Source organism: Dendrobates tinctorius, unplaced genomic scaffold (assembly GCF_039654945.1).
Source record: "Dendrobates tinctorius isolate UK_male_01 unplaced genomic scaffold, ASM3965494v1 ptg000024l, whole genome shotgun sequence".
Classification (NCBI taxonomy): domain Eukaryota; kingdom Metazoa; phylum Chordata; class Amphibia; order Anura; family Dendrobatidae; genus Dendrobates; species Dendrobates tinctorius.
Genome location: NW_027361692.1, coordinates 5,715,285 through 5,743,249, shown reverse-complemented (window position 1 = coordinate 5,743,249; position 27,965 = coordinate 5,715,285). Strand labels below are relative to the sequence as shown.

The 27,965-nt window shown below is 39.0% G+C and overlaps 1 protein-coding gene across 3 annotated transcripts in view; it reads right to left on the bottom strand.

Moving 5' to 3' along the window:
- COL12A1 (collagen type XII alpha 1 chain) overlaps positions 1–27,965 on the bottom strand; it is a 221,073-nt gene that overhangs the window by 125,282 nt on the left and 67,826 nt on the right. For 2 of the 3 annotated variants that reach the window (XM_073569320.1, XM_073569322.1), the window contains exons 17-31: positions 24,908–25,026; positions 22,578–22,727; positions 21,664–21,783; positions 21,368–21,532; positions 18,671–18,820; positions 17,871–18,010; positions 15,441–15,570; positions 11,369–11,514; positions 10,775–10,904; positions 10,505–10,644; positions 8,458–8,590; positions 7,296–7,438; positions 7,080–7,212; positions 6,961–6,987; positions 5,403–5,545 (exon numbers count right to left, since the gene is read on the bottom strand). In XM_073569320.1, coding sequence (XP_073425421.1) covers positions 5,403–5,545; positions 6,961–6,987; positions 7,080–7,212; positions 7,296–7,438; positions 8,458–8,590; positions 10,505–10,644; positions 10,775–10,904; positions 11,369–11,514; positions 15,441–15,570; positions 17,871–18,010; positions 18,671–18,820; positions 21,368–21,532; positions 21,664–21,783; positions 22,578–22,727; positions 24,908–25,026 — 1,969 coding nt within the window. The remainder of the gene's footprint in view (positions 1–5,402; positions 5,546–6,960; positions 6,988–7,079; positions 7,213–7,295; positions 7,439–8,457; positions 8,591–10,504; positions 10,645–10,774; positions 10,905–11,368; positions 11,515–15,440; positions 15,571–17,870; positions 18,011–18,670; positions 18,821–21,367; positions 21,533–21,663; positions 21,784–22,577; positions 22,728–24,907; positions 25,027–27,965) is intronic. The other variant, XM_073569323.1, reaches the window with a different exon arrangement.

Below are 27,965 nucleotides of genomic sequence, written 5' to 3'. Positions count from 1 at the left end.
AGGTGCTGAGTGACTTGGGCCTGTTGCTTGCTCTGGATGTGCACCATGTCTAGCTGCTGATGCACCTCTTCCACGGCCGCCACGGGGGGCGTCCCTTACTCCCTGCCTTCTTCATCTCTATCAATGGATTCCGAACGGCAAGAAAGTAATTATTAGGGATTAGTGTGCTTATTCCTGTAGGACTACAAACAGGTATAAGAAACACTAATGGCACTGTATGATGGTGTGTCTGCTACACTTTATTTGAATCTAGTGTGGCCTACACAAAGAGTAACGTGTGTTTGTGGTGTTGGTGTACACATTACGGTCGGATGTCACAGCGCAGTAAATGACACTGCTGTGATACAAAAAAAAAAGATTCTCCGGGACTGAGCCAGGTGCTGTGTGGCACCAGCCACAAGGGTTGTTTGGGCCCTCACAGTACAATCCCTATATAGTGTTTAACTTTAACCTCAATAGATGCTGTGAGGTAAAGTAACACTTATAGGGGCACTGAGAGTGAATTTACTGGTGAAAAATTTGGGGGTGCGTGATAGAACAAGCCGCACTAGGGGTCCTGCAGTCTGATGTGACTACAAAGAGTGACCTAGTGGGCGCAGCACTCCACAAAAAATAGCACACAGGAGGCTTACACAGTGGAGGTTACTAACTGTGCAAAGCGCACCAGGGAAAAGGGGGGTGGTTTGGGTCCCTCACAGCACAATCCCTATATAGTGTTTAACTTTAACCTCAATAGATGCTGTGAGGTAAAGTAACACTTATAGGGGCACTGAGAGTGAATTTACTGGTGAAAAATTTGGGGGTGCGCGATAGAACAGGCCGCACTAGGGGTCCTGCAGTCTGATGTGACTACAAAGACTGACCTAGTGGGTGCTGCACTCCCCAAAAAAAAAGCACACAGGCGGTCTGCGCAGCGGAGGTGACTAAACTGTGCAAAGCGCACCAGAGCACCAGGAAAATTGAGGGATAAATGGGGGTAAGGGATTGGGAAGGGGGAGGTTCGGGGGGAACCCCTCACTGAAAAATCCCTATATAGCGTTCACCAAAATGTACTGGATGGTGAAGCTACACTTTTAGGAAAAAATAGGGGAAGGGGATTTAAGGGATGAAAAGAAAAGGCTGTGAAAAGGCAGTGAGACACACACCACACAGTGCTTCAGCAAGAGGAGCTGCAGCAGCTGCAGTGAATGTGCACTGCACTGTCTCACTAAGCACCTCACTGAGAGCCTGCACAGCACAAAAAATGAAACTGAGCGGAGTCAGTAAGGAAAAAGACTGCTTCTGTAACACACAGGGGCTGCTACAGTCGCTGAAAAACAATTTCTATTGCTATTAGATCCGAGATCCTTCCCTATCTCCAACAGCAACCTATCCCTATCTGCTTTCACAGTTGAGTGAGGCTAAAATAGCAGGCGTAGCCTTTCATACTGCCTGATCACACCATCCAGCCAGCCAATCGCAGCGCAGCCCCTAGCTAGCAAATTTGGATGCCTCCTACCAAGCATAGGGGAGTTACACAATGTTGTCAGCAATTCTTCAGCTCCTGATTGGCTCCACGGAGCGCTCAGAGGCTGAAGGATTATGGGATTTCCAATTTCCGATGTGAAAAAAATATCGGAATCGGAAATCGGAATTCTGATATCACAAATATCGGGCCGATTTCCGATATTTCAATATCGGAAAGCTCATCCCTACTCATTGCACTTTCACCAGTGTTATTCAATGAGGGAGAGCAGATATGCGATTTTTTCCCTCATGCCAATTCAGCATGAGAAAAAAAATCGCAGCATGCTCAGATTGGCAACGAATCTCACATGGCGTGCACCCATTCAAGTATATGGGTGCGTGCAAAATATGGGACTGTACTTGGATGTCATCAGTCCGATATAAGCTGAGATAGGCAATCGAGGAGACGGAGAGATTAATGACACTCAGCTCCCCCTCGCAGAAGAGTTTGATCCAAGGTTCACTAGCATATCACATCTGATGCCCTCGCATTGGATGCTATACACTAATGTGACTCCGGCCTTAGGCTAAGTTCACACAAGTGACTAACAAAAACGTAAGATTTTCATCCAGAAAAAACGATTAAGCATCTCTTTTGTCAACTGTATGTTATCCTTTTTTTATACATTAGCAGTTAACACATTTTACAAGACCAAATTGAGTTTCCTATGTTATTAATTGGAATGCATCTGTAAAAATCAGATGTTATAAGGGTGATCCATATGGGACTAGATTTTTTTGAACACCCATAGACTTGAATAGGCGAGTCTCATCTGCAATCCCAAAGAAAATAGTGCATACGGCAATTTCTTTTCACAAGGGACATTGGGTTCATGTGAAAAACTGTTTTCTGAACAGCCTATTGAATAACATTGGAGCCGTGTGTGTGAGGTCGTATTTTTTATGTATGCACTTGGGCTGAAAATATGGTCTTGTGAATGTACCCTGAATTTAGCTAACAGAATGATACTTTTGATAAATCTGACACATTTTAAATTGTCATGTCAAAGTTTGTATCTGGTTAGACAGTTTTAGTAAATTAGCCCCAATAGCTACATAGAGCATACTCTGGTCATTTACATTCTAGCAAACCTGACAAAATGGGAGTCTAAAAATAATGGTAGGTTTGTGCCTGTTATCAATCTCATAGGCTGTTATTAATACTGCAGAATGGTGACTGCAGCTCTGGATTAGAATGCCGACTGTAGCTTAGTCCCGCTTCATCTTTCATCTTTGTAAGCCTGTTTCTCTTCTACAAAGTAAAAAGAAATCTGTTTTGGGGGTGTTTTTTACCAAGCTATGTCTGTGCACCTGAAAGTTATTATGATATGGCATTAAACAGAGTTTTCTGCTCCCTGAATAAACATATCTGCTAATATGGGAAAAGGCCAGTATTGCCTGCTGAGCTCACAGGATTTCAGGAACATGCCTTTGATTTATTTTTGAAAAAATACATTTTATCGTCATACTTTTAGCAGAAGCGTTTTATAGAACAGCTGGAAGTGCTTTGAAGTACGCATTTATGCCATTAACTGATAGAAAGTACTGTTTTTTCTATTTTATTTTGCTTTCTTGCAGTCCCTAAATAGCTTGCTTAGTCAGGGACTGGGGTTAAAAAAATAATTTAATATTAACTCTAGAGATTCCATCTTTGATGCTCAGTACGTGAAGTCCCCTATTCATGTCCTACATTTATCTTAAAAATCCATCTGAAAAGTTATTTTCTTTTTCAAATGGCACAAATAATGTATTTATTTTAACCCTGTGACCTGTGAATATTACAGCATTTTTATTTGCATATGATTTTTCACCATCCTCATAGAAATACTAGAATCTATTATAAATGTCACAATAAAGTATCACAAACAAATGGAAATAAACTAGAAAACAAAGTGAAACCAGAAAGAAAGCTACAAAAAAATAAGCACGCTATTTTACAACATTGTTTAGCGGGCATTTACAATATAGACAAATCTGCTGAAAAGGTAAAAAGTACATTTCACCAGTTTGAGCAGGCAAAATTGGCCACATCTTGGAATAGTGACTGCGAAGTTGGCTAAAGCATATTTTCTATTTTTTAATTTCCCCTCTCCATTGTGGATCATAAGCAGGCAGTAACATAAAGGGGAAAAAGAACACACCATCCTCTCCTCACTGATCTCTGCAGCTCCTAGGTAGATACACAGTCGAGGTGCGTCATGTACTGTTACAAACACTTCCAGATCTCATCTCAACCTGCTGTCAGTTTTCATCCTATTCCCCAAACTGATTGCCACGATTGATTGCCAAGCTCTGCAAACACTTCCAGATCTCATCTGATGGCAGTCAGTGTGGGAGATGTGAGAGGGCAGCACTGAGATGAGATCTGAACGTATTTGCAATGCTATATAGTTCAGCTCTGCTGTACCTCTACCTTTTTACACCTGTATGTTGCTGCCTGCTTATGATTGGTCAACCTCATGCAGGGGAAGAAGTACAAGCCACCACAGACTAATCTCTGTTCACACCCAGTTGATCTGTTGCATAAATCATAGCCTAAACTTTGCAAGCTAATATCTCTCAAAATGAAGAAGACATTAAAAAATAAAAACTATGATTTACTCAACTCTGCAGCCACTATTCTATGATGTGCCCAGTTTAACATGCTAAAACTGGTCAAAGGTCCTCTTTAAGACAGAAGTTAAATGCTTTTGGCCTCTTGTGTAACCCTGCACATATTTCTCAAGGCCAAAAGCATTTCACAGTTTACAAGCTGTAAATTAAATTGCTTTTCTGATTATACACATTTATAGCATGTTTTGAGACATATTATAAGAGTCTAATGGGCTGGATATGACCACTTAGACCCTAACAATACTAAAGCCCCCTCCCATACACCTTAAATAACTGTCAGTGGCACAATGGAAAGGCCAACCATTTGGCCAGCAGCTATCTCCCCCTACTCTTTCATACACAAGAGCACAATCTCTGTCAAGTAAAGTGTTTTGCAATCTTTGTTGGCAGCTTATCCGAAAGAAAAGAAGGATAGGCAGTCCAAAATCAGACATGACTTCCCTGAAAATCTTTCTGGGTTCCCATACACATTAAAATGTCAACTGAATCTGTTGATAGAAAATCCTGCTGACTTTAGTCCAATGTATATGGGGAGACTTTAGAATGAAGTGATCCTGAACCCCATTTTTGATACAATAGTAAAGCATCATAACAACAGCAGAATGTAGATAAGACATTTTCCTTCAATTTGCAGATGTTTGTGGGAACTTCGCTCAAATGTGTTTACCATTCAGTTTCTGAGCAAATGTTTACATGAAATGAACAGTGACAACTAAGCAAAAGTAGAAAAAGGCACTTTGTATTGCTTGTCTTATTAGTAAATTAATTTTTGATTGTTTCAGTTTCATTGTTGCATAATACTGGCGGTAGTGGCACCCAGACAGATGTCTCCCCAGACCCAACTATGAGACATAACTCGTACTTTGAACCATAGCTGAGCTGCCTACAACAGCAGCTCAGTAATGACATGAATCTCCCTCTTTTCATGACATTGCTGAGGGATTTACAACACGGTATAAATCTCCACTAAGAGCTTTTGGTACATGTCCCAAGTAATCATCTAATCTTTACATAACTGGTATAATGCAAGGGTGTAGCTATGGCCAATCTTGCCATTTACCCTGGGTTCCCATTGTCTGATGAGGCACCAACAAACCACTCTGCATGGATCAGGGGTGTTTAGATACATGGTAGATACAATACATTGACCCTTTTATGAAACAAAGTCAACCTACAGCTCTGTATGATGTTATTGTAAGTCACCAAAAATATCTGTTCCATGTGGAAATGTGTAATTAACATGTAAGCTTTTAAGTCTGGGTGACATTGAATCATCAACTCACCGTTTGTTCAACTCCATCTCCTACAGCAGACTGGTAAAATATTCTATATCGTTGCACTTTGCCACTGGCCGGGTCCCATCTCACTGTCAAGCTACTGGAAGTTGCATTGAACACTTGCAGGTTACGGGGACCGTTTCTGGGACCTAGTATAGTAAAAGATTGAAATGATTGCATTGGTATAGCATACAACACAATGCACATGTATGCCACTGTCCTAATGTTGTACATTAAAAGCTCAATCATTGTGAAAAGAAAAGTTTTGCAACTTTACGATATATTTTGTTTTAGGCCTCTGAAAAGTTTCTGTTCACTGAAGAAAGCTAAGAAAGGAATATTATTGCATTAATATATTAGAAAGTTGCATAACCTCTTGTTAATGATGATAAATATACATATATAAAAGTGAATGTATGTCTGTGTGTATCACCAACCAATCACGAAGCATCTTTAATTGCACCAGAGCTGTTTAAAAGATGCTGAGCTGTGATTGGTTGCTATGAGCAACAGTTTTCCTTGCAACCAATCACTAAGCAAAGAAGCTGAGCTGTGATTGGTTGCTATGAACAATAGTTTTCTCACTCCACGACAACACCTCAGCAGACACTGCCATGGTGGAAGAAATCTATTATCCCCGGGAACATAAGCTCCCAGCAATTGTCTGCCCCCAGAAAGGAGCAGAGAGCACATGACAGAAATGAATCACCCCCTCTGACGGGATGATGTGAAATATTAGGGGTAGTAGTCCAGTGGTTCTGGCTGATGGGATGATGTGGGATATTAGGGGTAGTAGTCCTGCGGCTGTGATGGGATGATGTGGGATAATAGGGGTAGTAGTCCGGCGGCTGTGACAGGATGATGTGTAGTGGTAGTAGTCCGGTGGCTCTGGCTGAAGGGATGATGTTGGATATTAGGGGTAATAGTCCGATGGCTTTGGCTGACGGGATGATGTGGAATATTAGGGGTAGTAGTCCGGTGGCTCTGGCTGACGGGATGATGTGGGAAATTAGTGGTAGTAGTCCGGTGGCTCTGATGGGATGATGTGGAATATTAGGGGTAGTAGTTCGGTGGCTCTGGCTGACGGGATGATGTGGGATATTAGGGGTAGTAGTCCGGTGGCTCTGGCTGACGGGATGATGTGGGATATTAGGGGTAGTTGTCCGGTGGCTCTGGCTGATGGGATGATGTGAGATATTAGGGGTAGTAGTCTGGTGGATTTGATGGGATGATGTGGGATATTAGTGGTAGTAGTCCGGTGGCTCTGGCTGATGGGATGATGTGGGATATTAGGGGTAGTAGTCCGGTAGCTCTGGCTAACAGGATGATGTGGGATATTATAGTGAATGTGGCTATGCGGAGTGGGCGGGGCTGTACACTCAGCTTTATATATATAGATATGATCATTATAATTTGTTATAACTAACCATAGTTAGTTACTATGCCCGGGCAGCACCGGGCTCTTCAGCTAGTATTTATATAAAGCTGGAAAATGCTTTCAAGAATGTATTGTTTTAGAAGCAGATTCTAGTAAATATTTACTAGCTTTTATATATTTACTTACTTGGAGTTGTTACAGGAATCTTTGGTACTAAGAGAGCAGAGAAAAAGGGAAACATAATTAGCATTATAACTTGATATAGCATAGAGATAAAGTGTTATCCAAAAAAGACAAGGCTTTACATGTTTTCTCAACTCCTATAAGATCTTCACTTTCTGATTCATCAGGGTAAATAGCAGTCACTGAGACTTCATATCGTGTATCGGAATCAAGCTCTTCAAATACCAAGCTGTTCTTTTCCCCTTCAAGAATGGTCTGTAATCACACAATTATATGTTTTAAATTGGAAGAGTAAAGTGAAAGCTCTTTTCAAGGTTTTTAGAAAGCTGAGTGCTTACCTCTTTCTTTCTTTCTGGCTGCCCAACTGGTGCCCAGCTTATCCTGTACAATGCCACATCAGGTGCACCATGGTCCCAGGTACCCCTAAAACTGTTGGTAGTTATTTCTGAAAATCTGAGATTGAGAGGTGCTGGCACTGGAGCTGTTTATATTAAAATAAATCAAACAATATATCAAACTGTTAATTTCTACTTAAAATATTGCTTTCCAGGAAAAATAGTGTAATGTACATTATACAGTATAAGGCCCTATTAAACTAGTTGTGAAGGTGTAATAGGCTCGATGTCTTCAGAAAATGGATGTTCATAGAGGTATTAGATCTCCTTAAAATTGCGCTATGCCTTGTGTTAAATACCTTCTAAAGAATTCCTGAGTTCCCCGATTCTACTGCTTGTTTCCATTTGAGCTGTGTTGCAACATTGCAGAGATATACACATTTATTGTTTCTGGAGTATGTGAAATAACTGCTTGAAGTCCAACTTGGCATTTCTTCAGAGTCTTTTCTGGAGGCATGTGCTTACAACCCTCCTGGCCATATGCTGCCAATGAAATCCTGGCCACATCTGAGGCTGATCATCTTCCGAGCTGTGATTGGCAGAGTCTTTTAGGGACTAGTGAAAGCGTACACCACCAGAAAAGACTCTGAAGAAATGCCTTGTTTGACTGCAAGCAGAGATGTCAACTACTGTGCTCGAAAAGCATCAAATGTGAAATCTCTGCAACGGAGAGAACAAAATGGAAAAAAAATCATATTCAGTGAAGCACTGTCGATGACAGCATGGGGTTAGTAGTTACAGAGCACCTCATTCATGGCTTTCTAAAAACATCATCACTGGTGTATCAATTCACTGGGAATTGTGAGACATGGACAAGACAATAATCCCTTTTATATTCCTAAAAAAAAACAGTTTAAACATATATGCAGTAGATAGTATATTTGAATATATGAGAACATTTTGCAATTTGCAACTTAGAAAAGTGGACAGAGCTCAGCTGGGACAGAGACTAGAGCCAAGCAAGCTTGACAATGTTATCATAAATTTAGCCAAAATGTTACGTAAATTGCGACAGAAATGTCCCTGATTGATGTACATTTGCGAACGCGCCCTGCAGTCTGAAGATTGATTATTGGATTAATTTAAGCAAGTGAGTTTTGCATACTTGTGGTCCCTTGTGTAAACCGTGCAGGAGATGATAATCCATCTTGCATTATGGCAGTGACACTGACATCATATTCAGTTTCTGAGAACAGGTCAGTTAAAGGTGTAGTAGTCCTTGATCCATCCACTTCAACCTAAAATGATAAAGAACCATAAATACAGTTGTGCTCCAAAGTTTACATACCCCGGCAGAATTTTTGCTTTCTTGGCCTTTTTTCAGAGAATATGAATGATAACAACAAAACTTTTTCTCTACTCATGGTTAGTGGTTGGTTGAAGACATTTATAGTCAAACTACTGTGTTTTCTCTTTCTAAATCATAATGACAACCCAAAACATCCAAATGACCTCGATCAAAAGTAACATACCCTGGTGATTGTGGCCTGATAACATGCACACTAGTTGAAACAAATGGATTTGAATGGCTACTAAAGGTAACATTCTCCCCTGTGACCTGTTAGCTTGTAATCAGTGTGTGTGTGCATAAAAGCTGAGTGTGTTTATGGAATCCAGACAGACTCTTGCATCTTTCATCCAGCCACTGAAATTTCTTGATTGTGAGTGATGGGGAAAGCAAAAGAATTGTCAATGGATCTACGGGAAAAGGTAGTTGAACTGTATTAAACAGGAAAGGGATACAAAAAGATATCCAAGGAATTGATAATGCCAGTCAGCAGTGTTTAAACTTTGATTAACAAATGGAAAATCAAGGGCTCTGTAAAAACAAAACCATGGTCAGGTAGACCAACAAAAAAATTTTCCACATCTGCCAGGAAAATTGTTCAAAGAAAAACCCACAAATAGCATCAACTGAAATACCGGACTCTCTGAAAATTTGTGGTGTGGCTGTTTCAAGATGCACAATAAGGAGGCACTTGAAGAAAAATGTGCTGCATGGTCAAGTTGCCTTAAGAAAAACATTACTGCGCAAATGCCACAAAGTATCTTGCATACAATACACAAAACAGCACAGAGACAAGCCTCAAAACTTCTGGAACAAGGTAATTTGGAGTGATGAGACCAAAAGTAAACTTTTTGGTCATAACTATAAACGTTACATTTGGAGAGAGGTCAACAAGGCCTATGATGAAAGGAACACCATTCCTATTGTAAATCACAGAGGTGAATTGTTGATATCTTGGGGATGTGTGAGCTACAAAAGCACAGGAAACGAGGTCAAAGTTGAAGGATAGATGAATGCATCACATTATCAGCAAATACTGCTGCGCATGGGACGTTCTCGGACGTTTCAACATGACAACGATTTAAAACACAAGGCCAAGTCAACCTGTCATTGGCTACAGCAGAACAAAGTGAGGGTTTTAGAGTGGCCATCTCAGTCTCCTGACCTCACTATCATTGAGCCACTCTGGGGAGATCTCAAGCGCGCAGTTCATGCTAGACAGCTCAGGAATTTATAGGAACTGGAGGCTTTTTGCCAAGAAAAGTTGGCAGCATTAACATCTGAGAAAATAAAGAACCTCATCCACAACTACCACAAAAGACTTCAAGCTGTCATTGATGCTAGAGGGGTATGTAAAGTGGAGTATGTAAAATTTTGATCAGGATCATTTGGATGTTTTGGGTTGTCATCATGATTTAAAAAGAGAAAACACAGTAGTTTGACAATAAATGGCTTCACCCAACCACTAACCATGAGTGGGGAAAAAGTTTTGGTGTTATCATTCATATTCTCTAAAAAAGGCCAAGATAACAAAAATTCTGCTGGGGTATGTAAACTTTTGAGCACAACTGTATATAGTCGATGGGGTCTACAGACAGCATATCCTTACATCATTTTTGCAATGTTGTTTCTTTGGTTATTAGGAAGCAGTATAAAAAAGGTGAATAGAATTTTTCACTTTCACAAAAGTTTTAAAAACTAGAAAAGTGATTCAAATATAAAAAAAAATCCATAAACCCATTAGCAAATATTTTAAAAGCCTCTATGGACTTACAGGCATAATAGTGGATTCTCAATATGGAGAATAAAAATATTTTTTTCTGGGCAATGTTTTATAAACAAACAATAGATAAGTATATATTACCTCTTTGAAATCCTCCTCTGTCTCACTTTTGTATCTCACTATATATTTTCTGACATTTCCGGGTGCAGGATCCCATAAGACTTTCATTGAACTATGAGTGATATCTTGAAGTCTTATATTTCCTGGGCCTTGAATTGGCACTGCAAAAAATTGTTACATTGAGTACATTGATAAAGTTACCACTACCTGGATTACAATTCAATACTACTCTAGTCATAACAACATTGACTTTACTCAGAGTAGTCATGATCAATAACCATAAAGTCTTACATGTCACTTCCTGAGCTGTGAGTGGGTCACTGGTGAGATCATCAACAAGTGCGTAAACGGTCAATGTATACTCAGTGTTTGGGAACAATTCTTCCAATCGAACATCAGTGACAGTTGGGCCAACACGCACCTGTAATTGGCAAAAGAGATTATTTCAACCATTGGATGAATAACTCAAACGTGCAAAAAGTGTATTATGTAATTAACAAAATGCCCATTAATAATTAAAGGGAATAGCTAAGTGTTGAAGCCAACCACTGCTGGTCATTTTCATATCTTGACTTGATTTAGATGATGAAAGATGTCATCATTATGGAATAGAACAATAGGTAAAAAAAAAGAATAGTATAGGCATATCAATTTCAGAAAGTGTGTGGATTTATCATGAACAAATCTAAGTGTGTGTATAGTTTGTATCAAACTGAGTGCACCGCCATGAGTTTCATTCAAGCCAATAAAATGTTCTCCAGATTCTAAATTTTACTCATGGAAGGAAAGTACTGGCTCATGAAAGAAGGTTTCCTTAAGCACATTATCATATGCCACAAATGCTGATATTTTATTTGGATTGGCTAGTGGAGCAGCATTCCTCACCTCTTTCTCTGTGGAAGGAACAGTAGCATTGACAGGCTCATATAACAACTGATATCCAGTAGCCCCTTGAGCAGCTTCCCATCTGACGCGCATTGTTGTTGTTCCGATGTCATAAATGTTAAGATTTCGAATGGTGGGGATGGGCACTGTGGAAATAATAGATTCCTGTTATTATAAAGTGTATTTTTTTCCCTCCATTCTGCAGATACTGTTTGAAATAGTTAATGAAGGTTTAATAATGGTTTTACAGTTTGCTTAATACGTATATAAAATTTGAGCAAATTTGAAATGTCAGTGCTTAATATCCATTGTGCAAATGGAATGTATTACAGAACATTCTCATTCACAGTTGGATTTTTAATGTTGCCTGTGCCTGATTACAAATTTACTACTAGGATATGGGATGTGTAGGTTTTACATCAGAAACGTTTCTGCAATTTGCTAAACAAAAGTGTTAGTGTTCGTCCATTTGCACGACCTGGTCCATCAGTAAAGAGAGTGATTTGTGGCTGCTGGTCAACAGCACTGGGAAAATCCTTTTATATGACGCAATTGTGGCAGTATGACACACATCTAATGAGGCTCCAGGTTGGCAAGTCAAAAAAAAAGCCACAGATGTTGGTAGGTAGCAGGTAGTTCTCAGGGCTCCTGTCCAGCAACAGATTACTGAAAAGGCCGATGAACAGGTTCCTGCAAATTGATTAGCACCAATCAATAGATTGACTTTTTCAAAGTCATAGGAAAAACTGCAGGGTGGCTCTAAAATTCAAAAAGCTTACAACTAGATCAGCACCAACCCACATAATTATAAATTCAATTATACAGCTAAAGGTAACCTGACAGCACATACATGCTCCCCTTACCACAAGCAACATGTATAAGACAATGGATGCATGATTTCAACCAGGTTGATTTGACTCAGAAACGCTGTGGTGTTTCAGAGCAATATATATTTTAAATGCGGGCCATGGACCAAGCTGCAAGGCGACTAGTCAAAAAGGCCTCTTCTTCTCACCCGCTGAAGGGTCTGTTCTTAAACACAAATGCAGGGAGGGACCTGTCACTCAAGGGGAGCAGACATGGAGAAGCCACCAGGGACTAACCTTTTTGACTAATCCCCTGTGCAGCCAAGTCCCCGGCAGCTTTTAAAGTATGTTTGTCAAACATTCATGGCTGAAATGACCCAGCCAGTGTCTGATACATGCTGTCCGGGGTTATGGAAGCATGTTTTCAATGTCAGATTCCCTTTCAAGGGAATCTGCCAGTAGGATCAACCATCAGAAGCCATCTATTTGGGCCTGTAGGTTATTAAAAAAAATCCCTGTTTTTCTTATATGTACAGTAAATGAGCTGTTCAGAACTATGGGCTGGTCACTGATCTGCATGAAAATCTGCCTCTACACTCATTTTCATGTTTTAGGATTAATTGTTCTGCACTATATTCTATATCTTTTATTTTAAATTTGTATATTTATATGTTTCTTTTAAACTGACAGATTGATAATAAGAATCAGTGATGCACACAAAAATTCCAATCGCTGTGCAGTTAGGATTGTCAACTGGTGAAAGGGCAATGTTTGAAAGCCCAAAGCTGACAACAATGACATAATGTTTGTTTCTTCTTCCTTTGCAATCATCGTAATCTATTTTGACTTGTTGCAGTTGTCAGGTCAATGATACGGGTCATTCCTGTGAACTGAATGTGGTTTTCATTTAGAGGGAACAGATGTTTCAGCATTTTTTGCTGTATGAATTTTTAATCACTTTAAACATTAGTAACTGAAGACCGCCTGTACTAAATTGACTTTAACCAATAATTCACGTGATTAGTATTAAAGCGATTACAAATTTTTATTTGAGCCATAAAATTACCCAAAGTGTGAAGGTAGTTCCTCTCAGCACTATTCATGCTATGCACATGATCACACATTATTGTGAGGCTGGAAGTACATGATAACATATAAGTCTTAACAGTGAATACAAATGAGTTTTGCTAGTGAAAAAATAGAACTTTTGACATTGGTATCCTACAGGAAAGATCTGCAAAATTTACCTTTTAAGGCTTCATTAAGATGGGCATAAATTGTAAGGCCACATTCACACATTTAGTATTTGGTCAGTATTTTACATCAATATTTATAAGCCAAAACCAGGAGTGGAACAATCAGAGAGAAAGTATAATAGAAACATGTCACCACTTCTGTATTTTTCACAAACTCCTGGTTTTGGCTTACAAGTACTCATGTAAAATACTGAACAAGTAATAACCGCGTGAACGTGGCTTAATGGTTCTTACTCTGGATATGCAGTTGTGGCCAAAAGTATTGACACCCCTGCAATTCTGTCAGATAATACTCCGTTTCTTCCTGAAAATGATTGCAAACACAAATTCTTTGGTATTATTTTCTCCACTTAATTTGTCTTAAATGAAAAAACACAAAAGAGAATGAAGCAAAAAGCAAAACATTGATCATTTCACACAAAACTCCAAAAATGGGCCAGACAAAAGTATTGGCACCCTCAGCCTAATACTTGGTTGCACAACCTTTAGCCAAAATAACTGCGGCCAACCGCTTCCGGTAACCATCAATGAGTTTCTTACAATGCTCTGCTGGAATTTTAGACCATTGTTCTTTGGCAAACTGCTCCAGGTCCCTGATATTTGAAGGGTGCCTTCTCCAAACTGCCATTTTTAGATCTCTCCACAGGTATTCTATGGGATTCAGGTCTGGACTCATTGCTGGCCACCTTAGAAGTCTCCAGTGCTTTCTCTCAAACCATTTTCTAGTGCTTTTTGAAGTGTGTTTTGGGTCATTGTCCTGCTGGAAGACCCATGACCTCTGAGGGAGACCCAGCTTTCTCACACTGGGCCCTACATTATGCTGCAAAATTTGTTGGTAGTCTGACTTCATAATGCCATGCACACGGTAAAACAGTCCAGTGCCAGAGGCAGCAAAGCAACCCCAAAACATCAGGGAACCTCTGCCATGTTTGACTGTAGGGACCTTGTTCCTTTCTTTGAATGCCTCTTTTTTTCTCCTGTAAACTCTATGTTGATGCCTTTGCCCAAAAAGCTCTACTTTTGTCTCATCTGATCAGAGAACATTCTTCCAAAATGTTTTAGGTTTTTTCAGGTAAGTTTTGGCAAACTCCAGCCTGGCTTTTTTATGTCTCGGGGTAAGAAGTGGGGTCTTCCTGCATCTCCTACCATACAGTCCCTTTTCATTCAGACGCTGACGGATAGTACAGGTTGACACTGTTGTACCCTCGGACTGCAGGGCAGCTTTAACTTGTTTGGATGATAGTCGAGGTTCTTTATCCAACATCCGCACAATATTGCGTTGAAATCTCTTGTCAATTTTTCTTTTCCGTCCACATCTAGGCAGGTTAGCCACAGTGCCATGGGCTTTAAACTTCTTGATGACACTGCGCACGGTAGACACAGGAACATTCAGGTCTTTGGAGATGGACTTGTAGCCTTGAGATTGCTCATGCTTCCTCACAATTTGGTTTCTCAAGTCCTCAGACAGTTCTTTGGTCTTCTTTCTTTTCTCCATGCTCAATGTGGTACACACAAGGACACAGGACAGAGGTTGAGTCACCTTTAATCCATGTCAACTGGCTGCAAGTGTGATTTAGTTATTGCCAACACCTGTTAGGTGCCACAGGTAAGTTACAGGTGCTGTTAATTACACAAATTAGAGAAGCATCGCATGATTTTTCGAACAGTGCCAATACATTTGTCCACCCTCTTTTTTATGTTTGGTGTGGAATTATATCCAATTTGGCTTTAGGACAATTCTTTTTGTGTTTTTTCATTTAAGACAAATTAAATTAAGATAATAATACCAAAGAATTTGTGTTTGCAATCATTTTCAGGAAGAAACTTAGTATTATCTGACAGAATTGCAGGGGTGTCAATACTTTTGGCCACAACTGTAACACCTAGACACCCTCACCATCCAAATAACCCTTTGGAACTAAACTTAGTAACTTATCATAGTGGATTCAGTTCTATAGTGTTACATCAGAAATATATGAAAAATCAAATCAGAAAAATATGAAAACTTACAGGTAGTCTCCTGGCCAACCAATGGCTGACTGCTTTCTCCTTCAACCACTGAATATACTTTGACTTCATATTCAGTTTCTGGCTTCAGATCAATCAAAACTGTTGATCTTTCATTTCTGCTAACAGTAACCTACGGAAAGACACCAATAGAAGCTAAGTACACGCATAATGTTATAAGCCTAACAGATCCCAATACTAAGCCATATCAGTTATGGACTGCCTGACTCTGATGCCAGTGTGAATAGAACCAGATTTATAAAATACCAATAAACAAAATTTATATTAATGAGAATATTTGTGGTTAGGGTACTACTTATATAATACAACTATAATGCAACACTATAACGCTGCTGTGAACTTTGTTTCATCTAATATATAGCTACTTTTAAATATATAGCTAATTTTAAATATATAGCTAGTTTTAAAAAAACATAAAAAATAAAAACAATCTGATTCTTAAACTGAAATGACATTTAGCTTATTTACTACGAGCACTGTACATCTACTGTCTTTAAAGTGTAGGTTCTCCTTAGTGATGAGCGAGTATACTCGTTGCTCAGGTTTTCCCGAGCATGCTCGGGTGTTCTCCGCGTATTTTGGCGTGCTCGGAGATTTAGTTTTCGTGGTCTCATCTGCATGATTTGCGACTACTATACAGCTTGAATACATGTGCGGAATGCCTGTTTGTTAGGGAATTCCCACATGTATTCAGCCTATGTACAAGTCGCAAATCATGCAGATGAGACGATGAATACTAAATCTCCGAGCACACCAAAATACTCAGAGGACACCCGAGCATGCTCAGGAAAACCCGAGCAATGAGTATACTCGCTCATCACTAGTTCTCCTATATAGAAGGAATAGAGGGAATGATTAGCCAAACTGCATCTTAGCATAGTCCAAACACCCAGTACCTGTGTCCAATTATCTCTTCCAAAAATTAGTTGGGGACATATGTTTTGTTCCCTGTGGAACAGCAAGTACAAAAAAAGGAGGCAAAGTAAGATTACAAAAATCTTTCCTATATTCTGTCTTGTGTAAATACCCAATGTTTACACTTTAAAGGGAACCTGTTAGGTCCGATAACACTATTTACCTGCAGATATAGTTAATGTGCAAGTTATAAGCATTATGAAAGTGCCCAGCCACAGTACTGAATGTGCGGGACCTGAGAGAAAATGCACAGAGACTGCTTTATGTCATACAGGTGTGCTCAGAGAAATTAGTCACCACTCATAGCCCTGAGAGTGGCAGCTATAACCATGGCCCGGCACTGACTTACAGCTGGTTCTGCTCTGTACTGAAGCACTGTACAGCCACCTGTCATCCAGTGCAGGAGCACACCTTTATGACTAAAAAAAGGTGGCTCCCAGGAGAAATACATTTCATTTTCTACAGGACAACAAACTGTTAGGACAGCAGTCGGGAACCTTTATAATGCTATTAACCTGCATATTAACACTATATCTGCAGGATAATATCATTATTGGACATGACAGGTTCCTTTAAAAGTAAGGCAAGCCATACACATTATATAACTGTCAGATGAATGCTCATTTCTGCCAACAGAATTCTCTATCAACCTTTCACATATACAGTATGTACATTTGACTCGGGTGAGAATGCATGTTTTCTGTATGACAAGAGTGGAGAAGGCCACTGCCAAAGACCACTAAGAGCAAAAAGATCAGGCATGTTGGTAACATGTTTTGCCTGCATACACATAAAGGGGGTTTTACACATAGCGATATCGCTAGCAATATCGCTAAAGCATCACCGATTTGGTGACACAGCAGAGATATTGCTAGCGATATCGCTATGTGTAATACTTACCTCCGACCGGCTCCCCCGCTGTCTGTCGTTGATTGCGCGAGATCGCGCAGCTCCATTTCTCGTCGGGCGCTTTCTGCTGGGCTTCCTGCTGGCATCAGGATCGCCGCGTCTGAAAGGTAAGTAACGACCGCTGTATCGCTGCTGCATCGCTGTGAGATCTGCCTGTGTGGCAGCTCACTAGAGACCATTTAGCGATGCACCAGCGATCCTGTCGTATCGTTGTTGGGATCGCTGGTGCATCGCTAAATGTAAAGGGGCCATTAGATGGTTAGCTGTTCCCACTGCAATCTCCAGCTTAATGGTGTAGCTTCAGGTTACAACTTTGAATTGGCCGCAACTGTGCATAATCAGGTAAAATAATCAGGTGTTCAGTTCTGCTAACTTCAATAGAAAAAAAGTCACAGTTTGGCTCCTTCAGAAAAATGTGGTATTCTAGCCAACAGAGGGTAAGCAAAAGGGATATGAGTAAGCTAAACAGAAGATCTGAAAGTCTGTGTTGTAGTCACAGCAATAATTCTTGCATATTTAAAACAGCACTTGACAGTTTTCAAGTATTAACCTGTAAAAGAGCATCAAGTTTTTGGGGGGGCACCTTACCTCTTGGGGTCTGCCTCCAGCTACAGGATAGTACTCCACTCTAAATCTATCCACACTATGAGATGGTGGAACCCATGTTACTCTGAAAGATCGAGTGGTGGGCTCTGAGGTCACTAGGTTCGATGGTGGCTCCAGTGCATCTGCAACAGGGAAAGATGTATAACAAAATGTAAAAAAAATGAAATAAAAATGGATTCAATGTTCCTTGTCTGAAAGATTTTGCCATACATTTCAAGGGTTGTGAAAACAGGGAGTGTCTATGAACATACATGACCTAGGGGTTGGAAATTGGGAATAATGAGTGTGAGAAACTTAAAGAAGAAAGTTACTGCTGGCAGGCACAACATTGGGTGTGTAAGATCAAAAGCATTTTTCTACTATGAATGCCTATTGTGTATACGAAAGGAATGACTTGGGTTCATACTGGTGTACTAAAGACAAATCGTAAGAATAACTGTTTGTAATCATTTTTATATGTTTTGTTCTTTTAATTGCAAGCTGGTTAATAGGTGTTCAAGTCCTGATTCCACCATCTATCTACTTGCAAATATACGGACAACAACATATACAAACTTATATCAAATATTTGGAGACTTAGCAACATATATAGGCAATGTTTCGTCCAAATGTATTTTCACATGGCGCTTTTTGACATGGTTTTCAATGTGGATTTTGTAATGTATTCACTTCAAAACCTACTTCAAAAATCTCCTTGTGAACCAATTCCTGTGACAAATTAAATTTGTAAAACGTCTGTAAAATGAACCCAGTATAACCGAACATGTAACTTTGTAACTTACCTCCTCCACCCTTAACGCTGTTACACAAATTTGTTGTGACAGGATCAACAATGTTGGTTAGCTGGCTGAAATCATTGACGTTGAAGACGTAGATCTCATCAGGATCAGTAGCTATTTCTTTGAGTTCATTCTCATCTGCATTTTTAATACCTAATAAAATACATGAAATCAAAGCATTAATAACTTTGTCATGAATTCACTAAAATCTTATATGTGTTCTACCCATTCTCTCCATCCTTCTATACCATATTTACCATATTAATCCACGGTGATGGTCATTTAGGAATTATATATACTAATAAGATCCTGTAGTGAGGAGTAGCTTGTACATGCTAGCATTCCTGGCTCCTCTTTTGATTAGTTGGCCTGGTGTGTCATCATCGCTGTGGCGTAATACACAATGTATGTTTTATAAGGCTGGCTAATCAAAGGAGGAGCTAGGGATGCCGGAAAGTAGGAGCCAGTTCGCAATGCTCCTGTACGGCAGCCACTGACGTGGGTACTGATCCAGGATCGTGTGAATCGATGTTTTCATATCTAGAAAATAAATTATATTAGGAATCAAAGCACAGTATGTATTTACTATGGCTATAAAGTCAAACTTATAGGAAGAGGTAAGTAGTAGTGATGAGCGAGTATACTTGTTGCTCGGGTTTCCCCCCAGCATGCTCGGGTGGTCTCCGAGTATTTGGAAATGCTCGGAGACTTAGTTTCTGTCGCCACAGCTGCACGATTTGCGGCTACTTGGCAGCCTGAATGCATGGGGGTTTGTTAGGGAATCCCCACATGTATTCAGGCTGTCAAGTAGCCGTAAATCATGCAGCTGTGGCAATAGAAACTAAATCTCAGAGCACATCCAAATACTCGAAGATCACCCGAGCATGCTGGGGAAAACCCGAGCAACAAGCATACTCGCTCATCACTAGTAAGTAGAAGACAAAATGACAAATCTAGGTTAGTAACCAATCAAGTCTATTATGAAATGCTGATTTCCATAAATTTTATTCAATTGTTTTATGCCAAGCATACAGTAGTAGTAGATTTCTTAACATCACATATATTTGCCAGTTATTGGTTGTCAGTTTTTCAGTTTTTCTATTTCTTATCAATTCCCACTGTATTTCAGCTCAGTGTTTTGTCAAAACGTATTAAAATACCTCTGTTACTGAATACATTTTGGCAGCTGCTATCATTCTTACTTAGGTTTTGTTATTAGTTCCAGAGTTGTGGCTCAAAGTATTAAAAATGATTGAATGTGCCAAAATTAAATTAAGGCAGCATAAAATGATGCAATTCCACAGTGAACTTTAGTCTTAAGTTTCTACAAAACTAAAATAAATATCTGACAATGCTGTTCAGGTGGAAAAAAACAAAAAAACTTCATCTATATCCAAACTATGTGCATAGTTTCATATCATCTGGCTGGCAGAACACTGGCATGCTACCTAGATAGTAGAATGAATAAGCCAGCCTTACAATGAGAATTTCAGGCTGGAGGAAATTTGGCCATTCAAAACATCACGCAATAAAAGTATTCCTTTGGATTAATGCTTTGCCAGTTGTATCAATCTGTAGCCAATAGAATAATATATTCTGCTTTCCTCCATACATTATTGCCGTGGTAATATTTTTGTAACAGTGTGAAAGCTATTGGCTATTTTTACAGGAATCAGATTAAAAGCGTATGTTATGTAAGAGATAGAGACGTGGCAAAGCTTGACTTCTATAACTGAATAGACAATTCATAATTTTAGCCCCCTGAAAGTTAAAAATATATTTTTTGTCAATTATTTTATAGAGTGTTATTTTAGTTTTAATTTTGACATGGAATACGCATTTCAATTTACCTGCAATTTTTTCCTCATGAACATACATATAAAGACCATAAGACTCAGTGGAGCATATTTATTAATGCTTTGTAATTGTTTGATAATCTAAACTTAAACTAAGAAGTGTTAAAGTGCACTAAATGTTCCAATGTGGTTCATGCTATTGAACAAATCTCATTTTTAGACTGCATAGTCTAAGGTCCCGATTCATCAATAGATTGGTTTTGTTCATGCCAAACTTGATGATGGGGTGTGCTGGAGTCAGACGCTCCTGATTCATTAAGATGTGCATGCCTCTTAATGAATCAGGCACATCTGAAAAGTGATGGGTGCCACACCAGAAATCTTACTCCCCTTAGAGACTACAGTGGGATATTTGGCGTAAAGTTCATTATAAATTTGATGAGCAGTGATTGCCACACCCCTATCCTGCCCTAGCTCCATTCATGTTGGGAAAGCCAAAATTTTAAAAACTTAGCACAACCCCATGCAGCACCAAACATTGCAATTTTTCAAAGCTTTTTAAGCAAGAATACTGGTGTACAAACTTAGGTGAATCAGGCCATCCCTTTACACTAGGTATTAGTAGCATTACTTTGTGACAGAAATTTGGGCCAGACCACGTGTCGTACATTAGACAACATGTTTTTTTCAATGTGCTACTCCCTTTTAATCAATGCCACACCAAACATATTAAATATGGTGGAAGTTATAAAAGACAATTCTCTAAATCCTTAGGCTCCCTAGAAGTTTCATAGTTTTACAAAATGGATAACCAATTACCAATGAATGTATTACCATAATTTCTATAAATGAGGACCTGTTTTACACATTTATTAAAAATATTGGTCCTTAGAATTAATCTTACCAATGGCATACAGTTCTATTCCCTCATCCCTCAACTTTTTGGATGGTCCAACGATGTCATCCTGAGACTTTCCATCAGTGATAAGTACACCAATTTTGCGTGACTTCTGTCTCAAGCCAACTGAGGCTTTGAAGTTGTTTTGTAAGATGAAATTCAATGCCATACCTAATTAAACATGTTGATGAAAATAATTAAATTGTTCAAATGTTATATCTAGAATATTCTTACAGAATATTTTTTGCATGCAGGTAGTAAATGACTTTCTTATTATGGGATTAAGCAATAATATTACTTACCGGTCAGAGTGTTACCCCCTTTGTAAGGCAAATTTGCAACAGCATCCAATAGAGACTTCTTTGTTGCATGAGCATTTAGTTGCCACTCAGTTCTGGGATCCCCACTGTACTGAGCAAGAGCTGAAGGGAAAAGAAAGGTGAAGTATTGTATAAGGCTACAAGCTTAAGGCCAGTATAATAGAAGTCATTATACAGTATCTGCATCAGTTGTGACTATCCATCACATAATACCCAAAGTAAGGCTGAATGTGCATGATCAATAGCTTAGTTTTAATAATTTAAAGGCTTGTCCAGTTTAAACAAGTTATTATAACTTATTCATACGACAAGTGATAACTTATTGGCGGTGGTCTGATCGCAGGGACCGGCACTGATGGAAAGAACAAGGAACTTTTGTCTCTGTTATAATGGAGAGGCAGTTTGCATGTCCGAACACTGCTCCATTCATTTTCTATAAGGCAAATAAGCATAACACTTGTTTTTTTTTTTCCAGCAGCCTGATAGAGAATGAATGGAGTGGCAGGTTAGATGGCTATTTTGTAAAGAGGATAAACGTGCCCTGCAGATGAATTTCCCTCTTCTGCCAGTTCGTGCAGATCTTAGTACAGTAAGTTGTCACTTGAAAACCCCTTTAAGGCTCTGTTCACTATGGTGCTATAGCTTCTCTTTTGACAGGACCCGTTGTTGATCCAGTATGATCTGCTTACTAACAGATCGACTTGGCCACATATTAAGATGTATTGCCTCCGAACTGTAGACACTCTGACCACCTGTATTCTCTGACAGGCTAATCTGTTTTGCGCACAACACATACGATTTTAAAGGCTTCTGCAAATCCCAAAAAAAATGTCTAATCTTGAAACCTACCATTTTTCAACATCACTAATCAAGAAACCATTGTTCATATGGCTTACCAATCTGCACTCTGTCTGGGCCGATCTCAAAGACTTCAACCAATCGAGAAATGAAAGTCCTGACAGTTCTAAAATTGGGCCGACCAATACTCCAAGAGCCATCTACTAGCAAGACGATGTCTGCAGCAGCATTTGTTTTGCACTCCAGGCCTGTTACAGTAATTCAGACAAAGACAGTATGTAAATAATATCACATTCATGGGTCTCTTCCGTATACATAGGACAGGGCAAAAACTTACTACATTCATTGCTATGAAGAAATTTCTATATATAACAAAAGTAAGAAGAGCAGGTAAAAGTATATGAACATTCCAAGGAAAGGAGGAAAAGAAACAACAAAATAGGACAGGAAGTACCACAGTTATCACATAGACATTGATCACACAGATTGCCAATGTAGGAGAATGCATTGGCATCTGATCATATACAACATCTACAGGTATAAAGCAATATACTAAGAATGCTTTGTCCGTCGTGAACAGTGTTCCTGTGGCATCTTGGGCAGGGAGTTTAGAAGCCATTCATTTAGAATATTCCATATACATTGATAACTTGAAACACAATGTGATTTCATATATACTTCAGGAATATGGTCCAGATAGTTTAAAATAAGGTTTTAAAATAAGTTTCCTTCTGCATGAAAAAAAAACTACATTTTATCAACAGAACAGAAATAAGTTACAAGGGTTAATAAGATATGATGAAAAAGTACACAGTTCTGCTCCATCACTGGAAACAATGAGATATATGATGCACATTTTGCGGAGTTATGCTGCAGTTCTGCTTCAGTTACGGGTTGTAGACATATGTGAAAAAGAATGTTACAATGCTAAGGAGATACAGTATAGTATTAAGAAACCGCATTAGTTGTTGCAATCACTAGGGCCAAAACCTCACATAGTGTACATTCTGTTCAGATCATTCTTAGACTGTGTTTCCTGAGGCTGAGGCTTTCTAAATATGAAAGGTGTCCCAAAAAAATAACAAATTTGAGAACTACATTTACAATCATGAAAAGAGTTCTTACTTTAAACTGAAATGAAAGAAAAAAATAAATTCTAAAATATGTCCAAGCAAATACCCTGACTTTTGGAATTTGGCCAAAATTAGATTAATTTGTCTAGATACCCAAATTAAAGCTACATACCATTTGATTTGATTCTGCTGATATCTATATGGTTAGTGACACGTCAGAAACTTATATATGATCATGTTAAATTGGGAATCTGCAGTGTGGAGACTTCTAGTCATTGGTAGGTTTAGCAATTACAATAGAGATAAGTCATGGCTTCCAATCATAAACACAAATGGTACTGTATGAAGGATCAGAATATCTCCTAAAAACTTCTGTTGCCATAAAAATACCAGTACTCATATGATTAATGCACATGTGGCCTGAGACTTAAAATGCAATAAAAAAAAACTTTTAGTAGATTTTTACCCATTAAACCACCAGTGGGTAATAGCCTTCTAAATATGTCACTATGAAGGTATCCATGTATGCATCATGTATAAATAGTAAACATACAACACAGCACAAGCTGCAAGTAAACTACGCAGGAGGAGTCATGTGGGAGGAGCGATGCAGTCCGGGCTTGAATAAGATCCCACAGTCTGGGATGCATTATTACAATCCTGCTTTGATGGCATTCACTGTATGCACAGTGAAGAAAGTTGAACTGTCCTGTGTTGGATGCTACTAGAGCTGGCTCGTACTCAAGACTCATCAGAAGGTCCAGCCCCATGACACTTCTCAGGTGATTTATATAAAGAGTGCCCTGTAGACAGTTTTAACAAGGGCAAATTTAGAAAGCTATTCTCCAAAGATATAACAAGGTAGTGGTTGAAATTCTACTCTTACGATTGCTTAGGTAATATACCATACTACATGTGTAGAGCAGTGTATCTGATGACTGGCGAGTATGGCAGACCTGGAGAACATTGTCAGGCCTCTGGTTGTCATAGGAACCAATCGTTCCTGCTGAACCATGCTACATGGTGCTGATGGGCTGACAGAGGGAGCACTCTTCCTCTATCAAATTACTCATGTGCTCTCACTATTCACAGTTTTTAAGGTTGAGTGTAGACATTAGTCCATCAAGCTCAACCTGTAACCTATAGGCCTACTCATTTTTACAGTTCATCTGAACTTTTAAAAAACGTTTTGCAGAATTGTAAGTTTTGCAGCATGTAATTAACTCTAGGCAGCCCTGTTGAATGGAAGGCAGAAAAATAATATTTCATAATATTTCAACTACTGAATAAGAAAGAAATCATATTTTTCGGTCATTCATCCCATTTCCGTGGTCTCTCATCTGAGTGAAAATTACCAGAATCAACAGCAACATCAGGTGCATCTGACTGAGTTGTCATTTCTTCTCCAATCAAGGGGGAACTCTCTCCTTTATCAAACATTCCAAAAACATTTACTTTGTAGGATGTTGCAGCCCTGCAGAAACAAATATTAATATGAAATAATACAACAATTCCATTCCTTCCATAATATGTCATGATGCCAAATCCTATAATATTTGATTTCAATACATGCTAAATGTTCCCTCATGTTTGCAACGATAACATTTCTAAAAAAAAAAAAAAATACAGGAAAGATTTTTAGAACATTTATTTACTGTTTCAGGGCACATATGGGATAAAATAAACTGGGCTTTTTAAACCAGAAAACTGGCATTTTGTGCAAAATATGGCGGTGGGTACCTTCGGGGGCCTGCAGGGAGCCGGCTTCCTCACTGCTAGCAGAGCACAGGCATGAGGAAGCCTGTGTAGTGCCTGTGACAGATCGCTGATCTGTCACAGCGATCTTTGATGTGACAGATCAGCGATCTGTCACATGACAGTTATGTCCCCCCTGGGACAATGTATTTAAGTTAAAAAAACAAAAGTGTAAAAAATAATTTATAAAAAATCGCTAAATAAATTTAAAAAAAAATACTCCCTAATAAATTCATTTTTTGAAAATAAAAAAAACAATAAAAGTACACATATTTGGTATCGCCGCGTCCGTAACGACTCACCCTATAAAACTGTCCCACAAGTTAACCTCTTTGTTGAACGCCTTAAAAAATAAAAATAAAAAACAAAGCAAAAAATAATGCTTTATCATCATACCGCCGAACAAAAAGTGCAATAACGCGCGATCAAAAAGACGAATATAAATATCCATGGTACCCCTGAAAACGTCATCTTGTCCTGCAAAAAATGAGCTGCAACACAGCATCATCAGTGAAAAAATTAAAACGTTATAGCTCGTAGAATAAAGCGATGCAAAAATAATTGTTTTTTATATAAAATTGTTTTCATTGCATAAAAGCGCCAAAACATAAAAAATGACATAAATGAGGTATCGCTGTAACCGTACTGACCCGAAGAATAAAACCGCTTTATCAATTTTACCGCACGCGGAACGGTGTAAACGCACCCCCCAAAAGAATTTCGTGAAACTCTGGTTTTTGTTCATTCTGCGTCCCAAAAATCGGAATAAAAAGCGATCAAAAAATGTCACATGGCCGAAAATAGTACCAATAAAAACGTCAACTCGTCCCTCAAAAAATAAGACCCCACATGACTCGGTGGGTCAAAATATGGAAAAATTATAGCTCTCAAAATGTGGTGATGCATAAACTATTTTTACAATAAAAAGCGTCTTTTAGCGTGTGACAGCTGCCAAATATAAAAACTCACCATAAATAGCAAATCAAACCCCCCTTTATCACCCCCTTAGTTATGGAAAAATAATACAATTTTCAAAAAAAGTATTTATTTCCATTTTCCCATTATGGCTAGGGTTAGGACTAGGGTTAGGGTTAGGGCCAGTGTTAGGGCTAGGGTTAGGGGTGTGTTGGGGTTAGGGGTGGAGTTAGAATTGGGGGGTTTTGGCACATCAGGGGCTTTCCAAACGCGACATGGCGTCCGATCACAATTCCAGCCAAAAAAGTCAAATGGCACTGCTTCCCTTCCGAGCTCTTCCATGCGCCCAAATAGTGGTTTACCCCCACATATGGGGTATCAGCATACTCAGGACAAATTGCACAATAACTTTTGGGGTCCTGTTACCCTTGGGAAAATAAAAATTGGGGGTGAAAAGATCATTTTTGTGGAAAAAATATGATTTTTTAATTGTACGGCTGTACGTTATAAACTTCTGTGAAGCCCTTGGGGGTTCAAAGTGGTCACCACATATCTAGATAAGTTCCTTGGGGGATCTAGTTTCCAAAATTGAGTCACTTGTGAGGGGTTTCCACTGTTTAGGCACATCAGGAGCTCTCCAAACTTGACATGGCATCCGATCTGAATTACAGCCAATTTTGGAGTGAAAAAGTCAAACGGCGCTCCTTCCCTTCTGAGCTCTGCCATGTGCCCAAACAGTGGTTCCCCCCACATATCAGGTATCGGCATACTCAGGACAAATTGCACAAATACTTTTCCAGTCCAATTTCTCCTGTTACCCTTGGTAAAATAAAAAAATTGAACCTGAAGTAATTTTTTTTGGGAAAAAAAGTTAAATGTTCATTTTTTAAACATTCAAAAAATTCCTGTGAAGCACCTGAAGGGTTAATAAAGTTCGTGAATGTGGTTTTGAGCACATTGAGGGGTGCAGTTTTTAGAATGGTGTCACTTTTGGGTATTTTCTATCATATAGACCTCTCAAAGTGACTTCAAATGTGATGTAGTCCCTAAAAATAAAATGGTGTTGTAAAAATGAGAAATCGCTGGTCAACTTTTAACCCTTATAACTTCCTAACAAAAAAATGTTGGTTCCCAAATTGTGCTGATGTAAAGTAAACATGTGGGAAATGTTACTTATTAAGTTTTTTTGTGTGCCATATCTCTGTGATTTAAGAGCATAAAAATTCAAAGTTGGAAAATTGCGAAATTTTCAAAATTTTCACCAAATTTCCATTTTTTTCACAAATAAATGCAAGTTATATGAATGAAATTTTACCACTAACACGAAGTACAATATGTCACGAGAAAACAGTGTCATAATCACCGGGATCCATGGAAGCGTTCCAGAGTTATTACCTCATAAAGGGACAGTGAATTGTAAAAATTGGCCCGGCCATTAACATGCAAACCACCCTTGGGAGTAAAGGGGTTAATCTTCACCATTCATACATTTTATTAAAAACTTGCTACTTTATTTTTATCTGATATCAGATTGTTTCACCTGTACAAACACATACTGTATTTTTTGGACTATAAGATGCACTTTCTTCCTCCAAAAATGTGAGAAAAATGGGGGATGCGTCTTATAGCCCGGATGTACTGGCTCTGGCTATGGTGGAGTGGTTTCAGCAGATCAGTGGGTCACAGAGACTGGAGCCGGCTGCTGCGGCTAATTACTCTGTCTGCTGCTAAAGAGAAATGAAT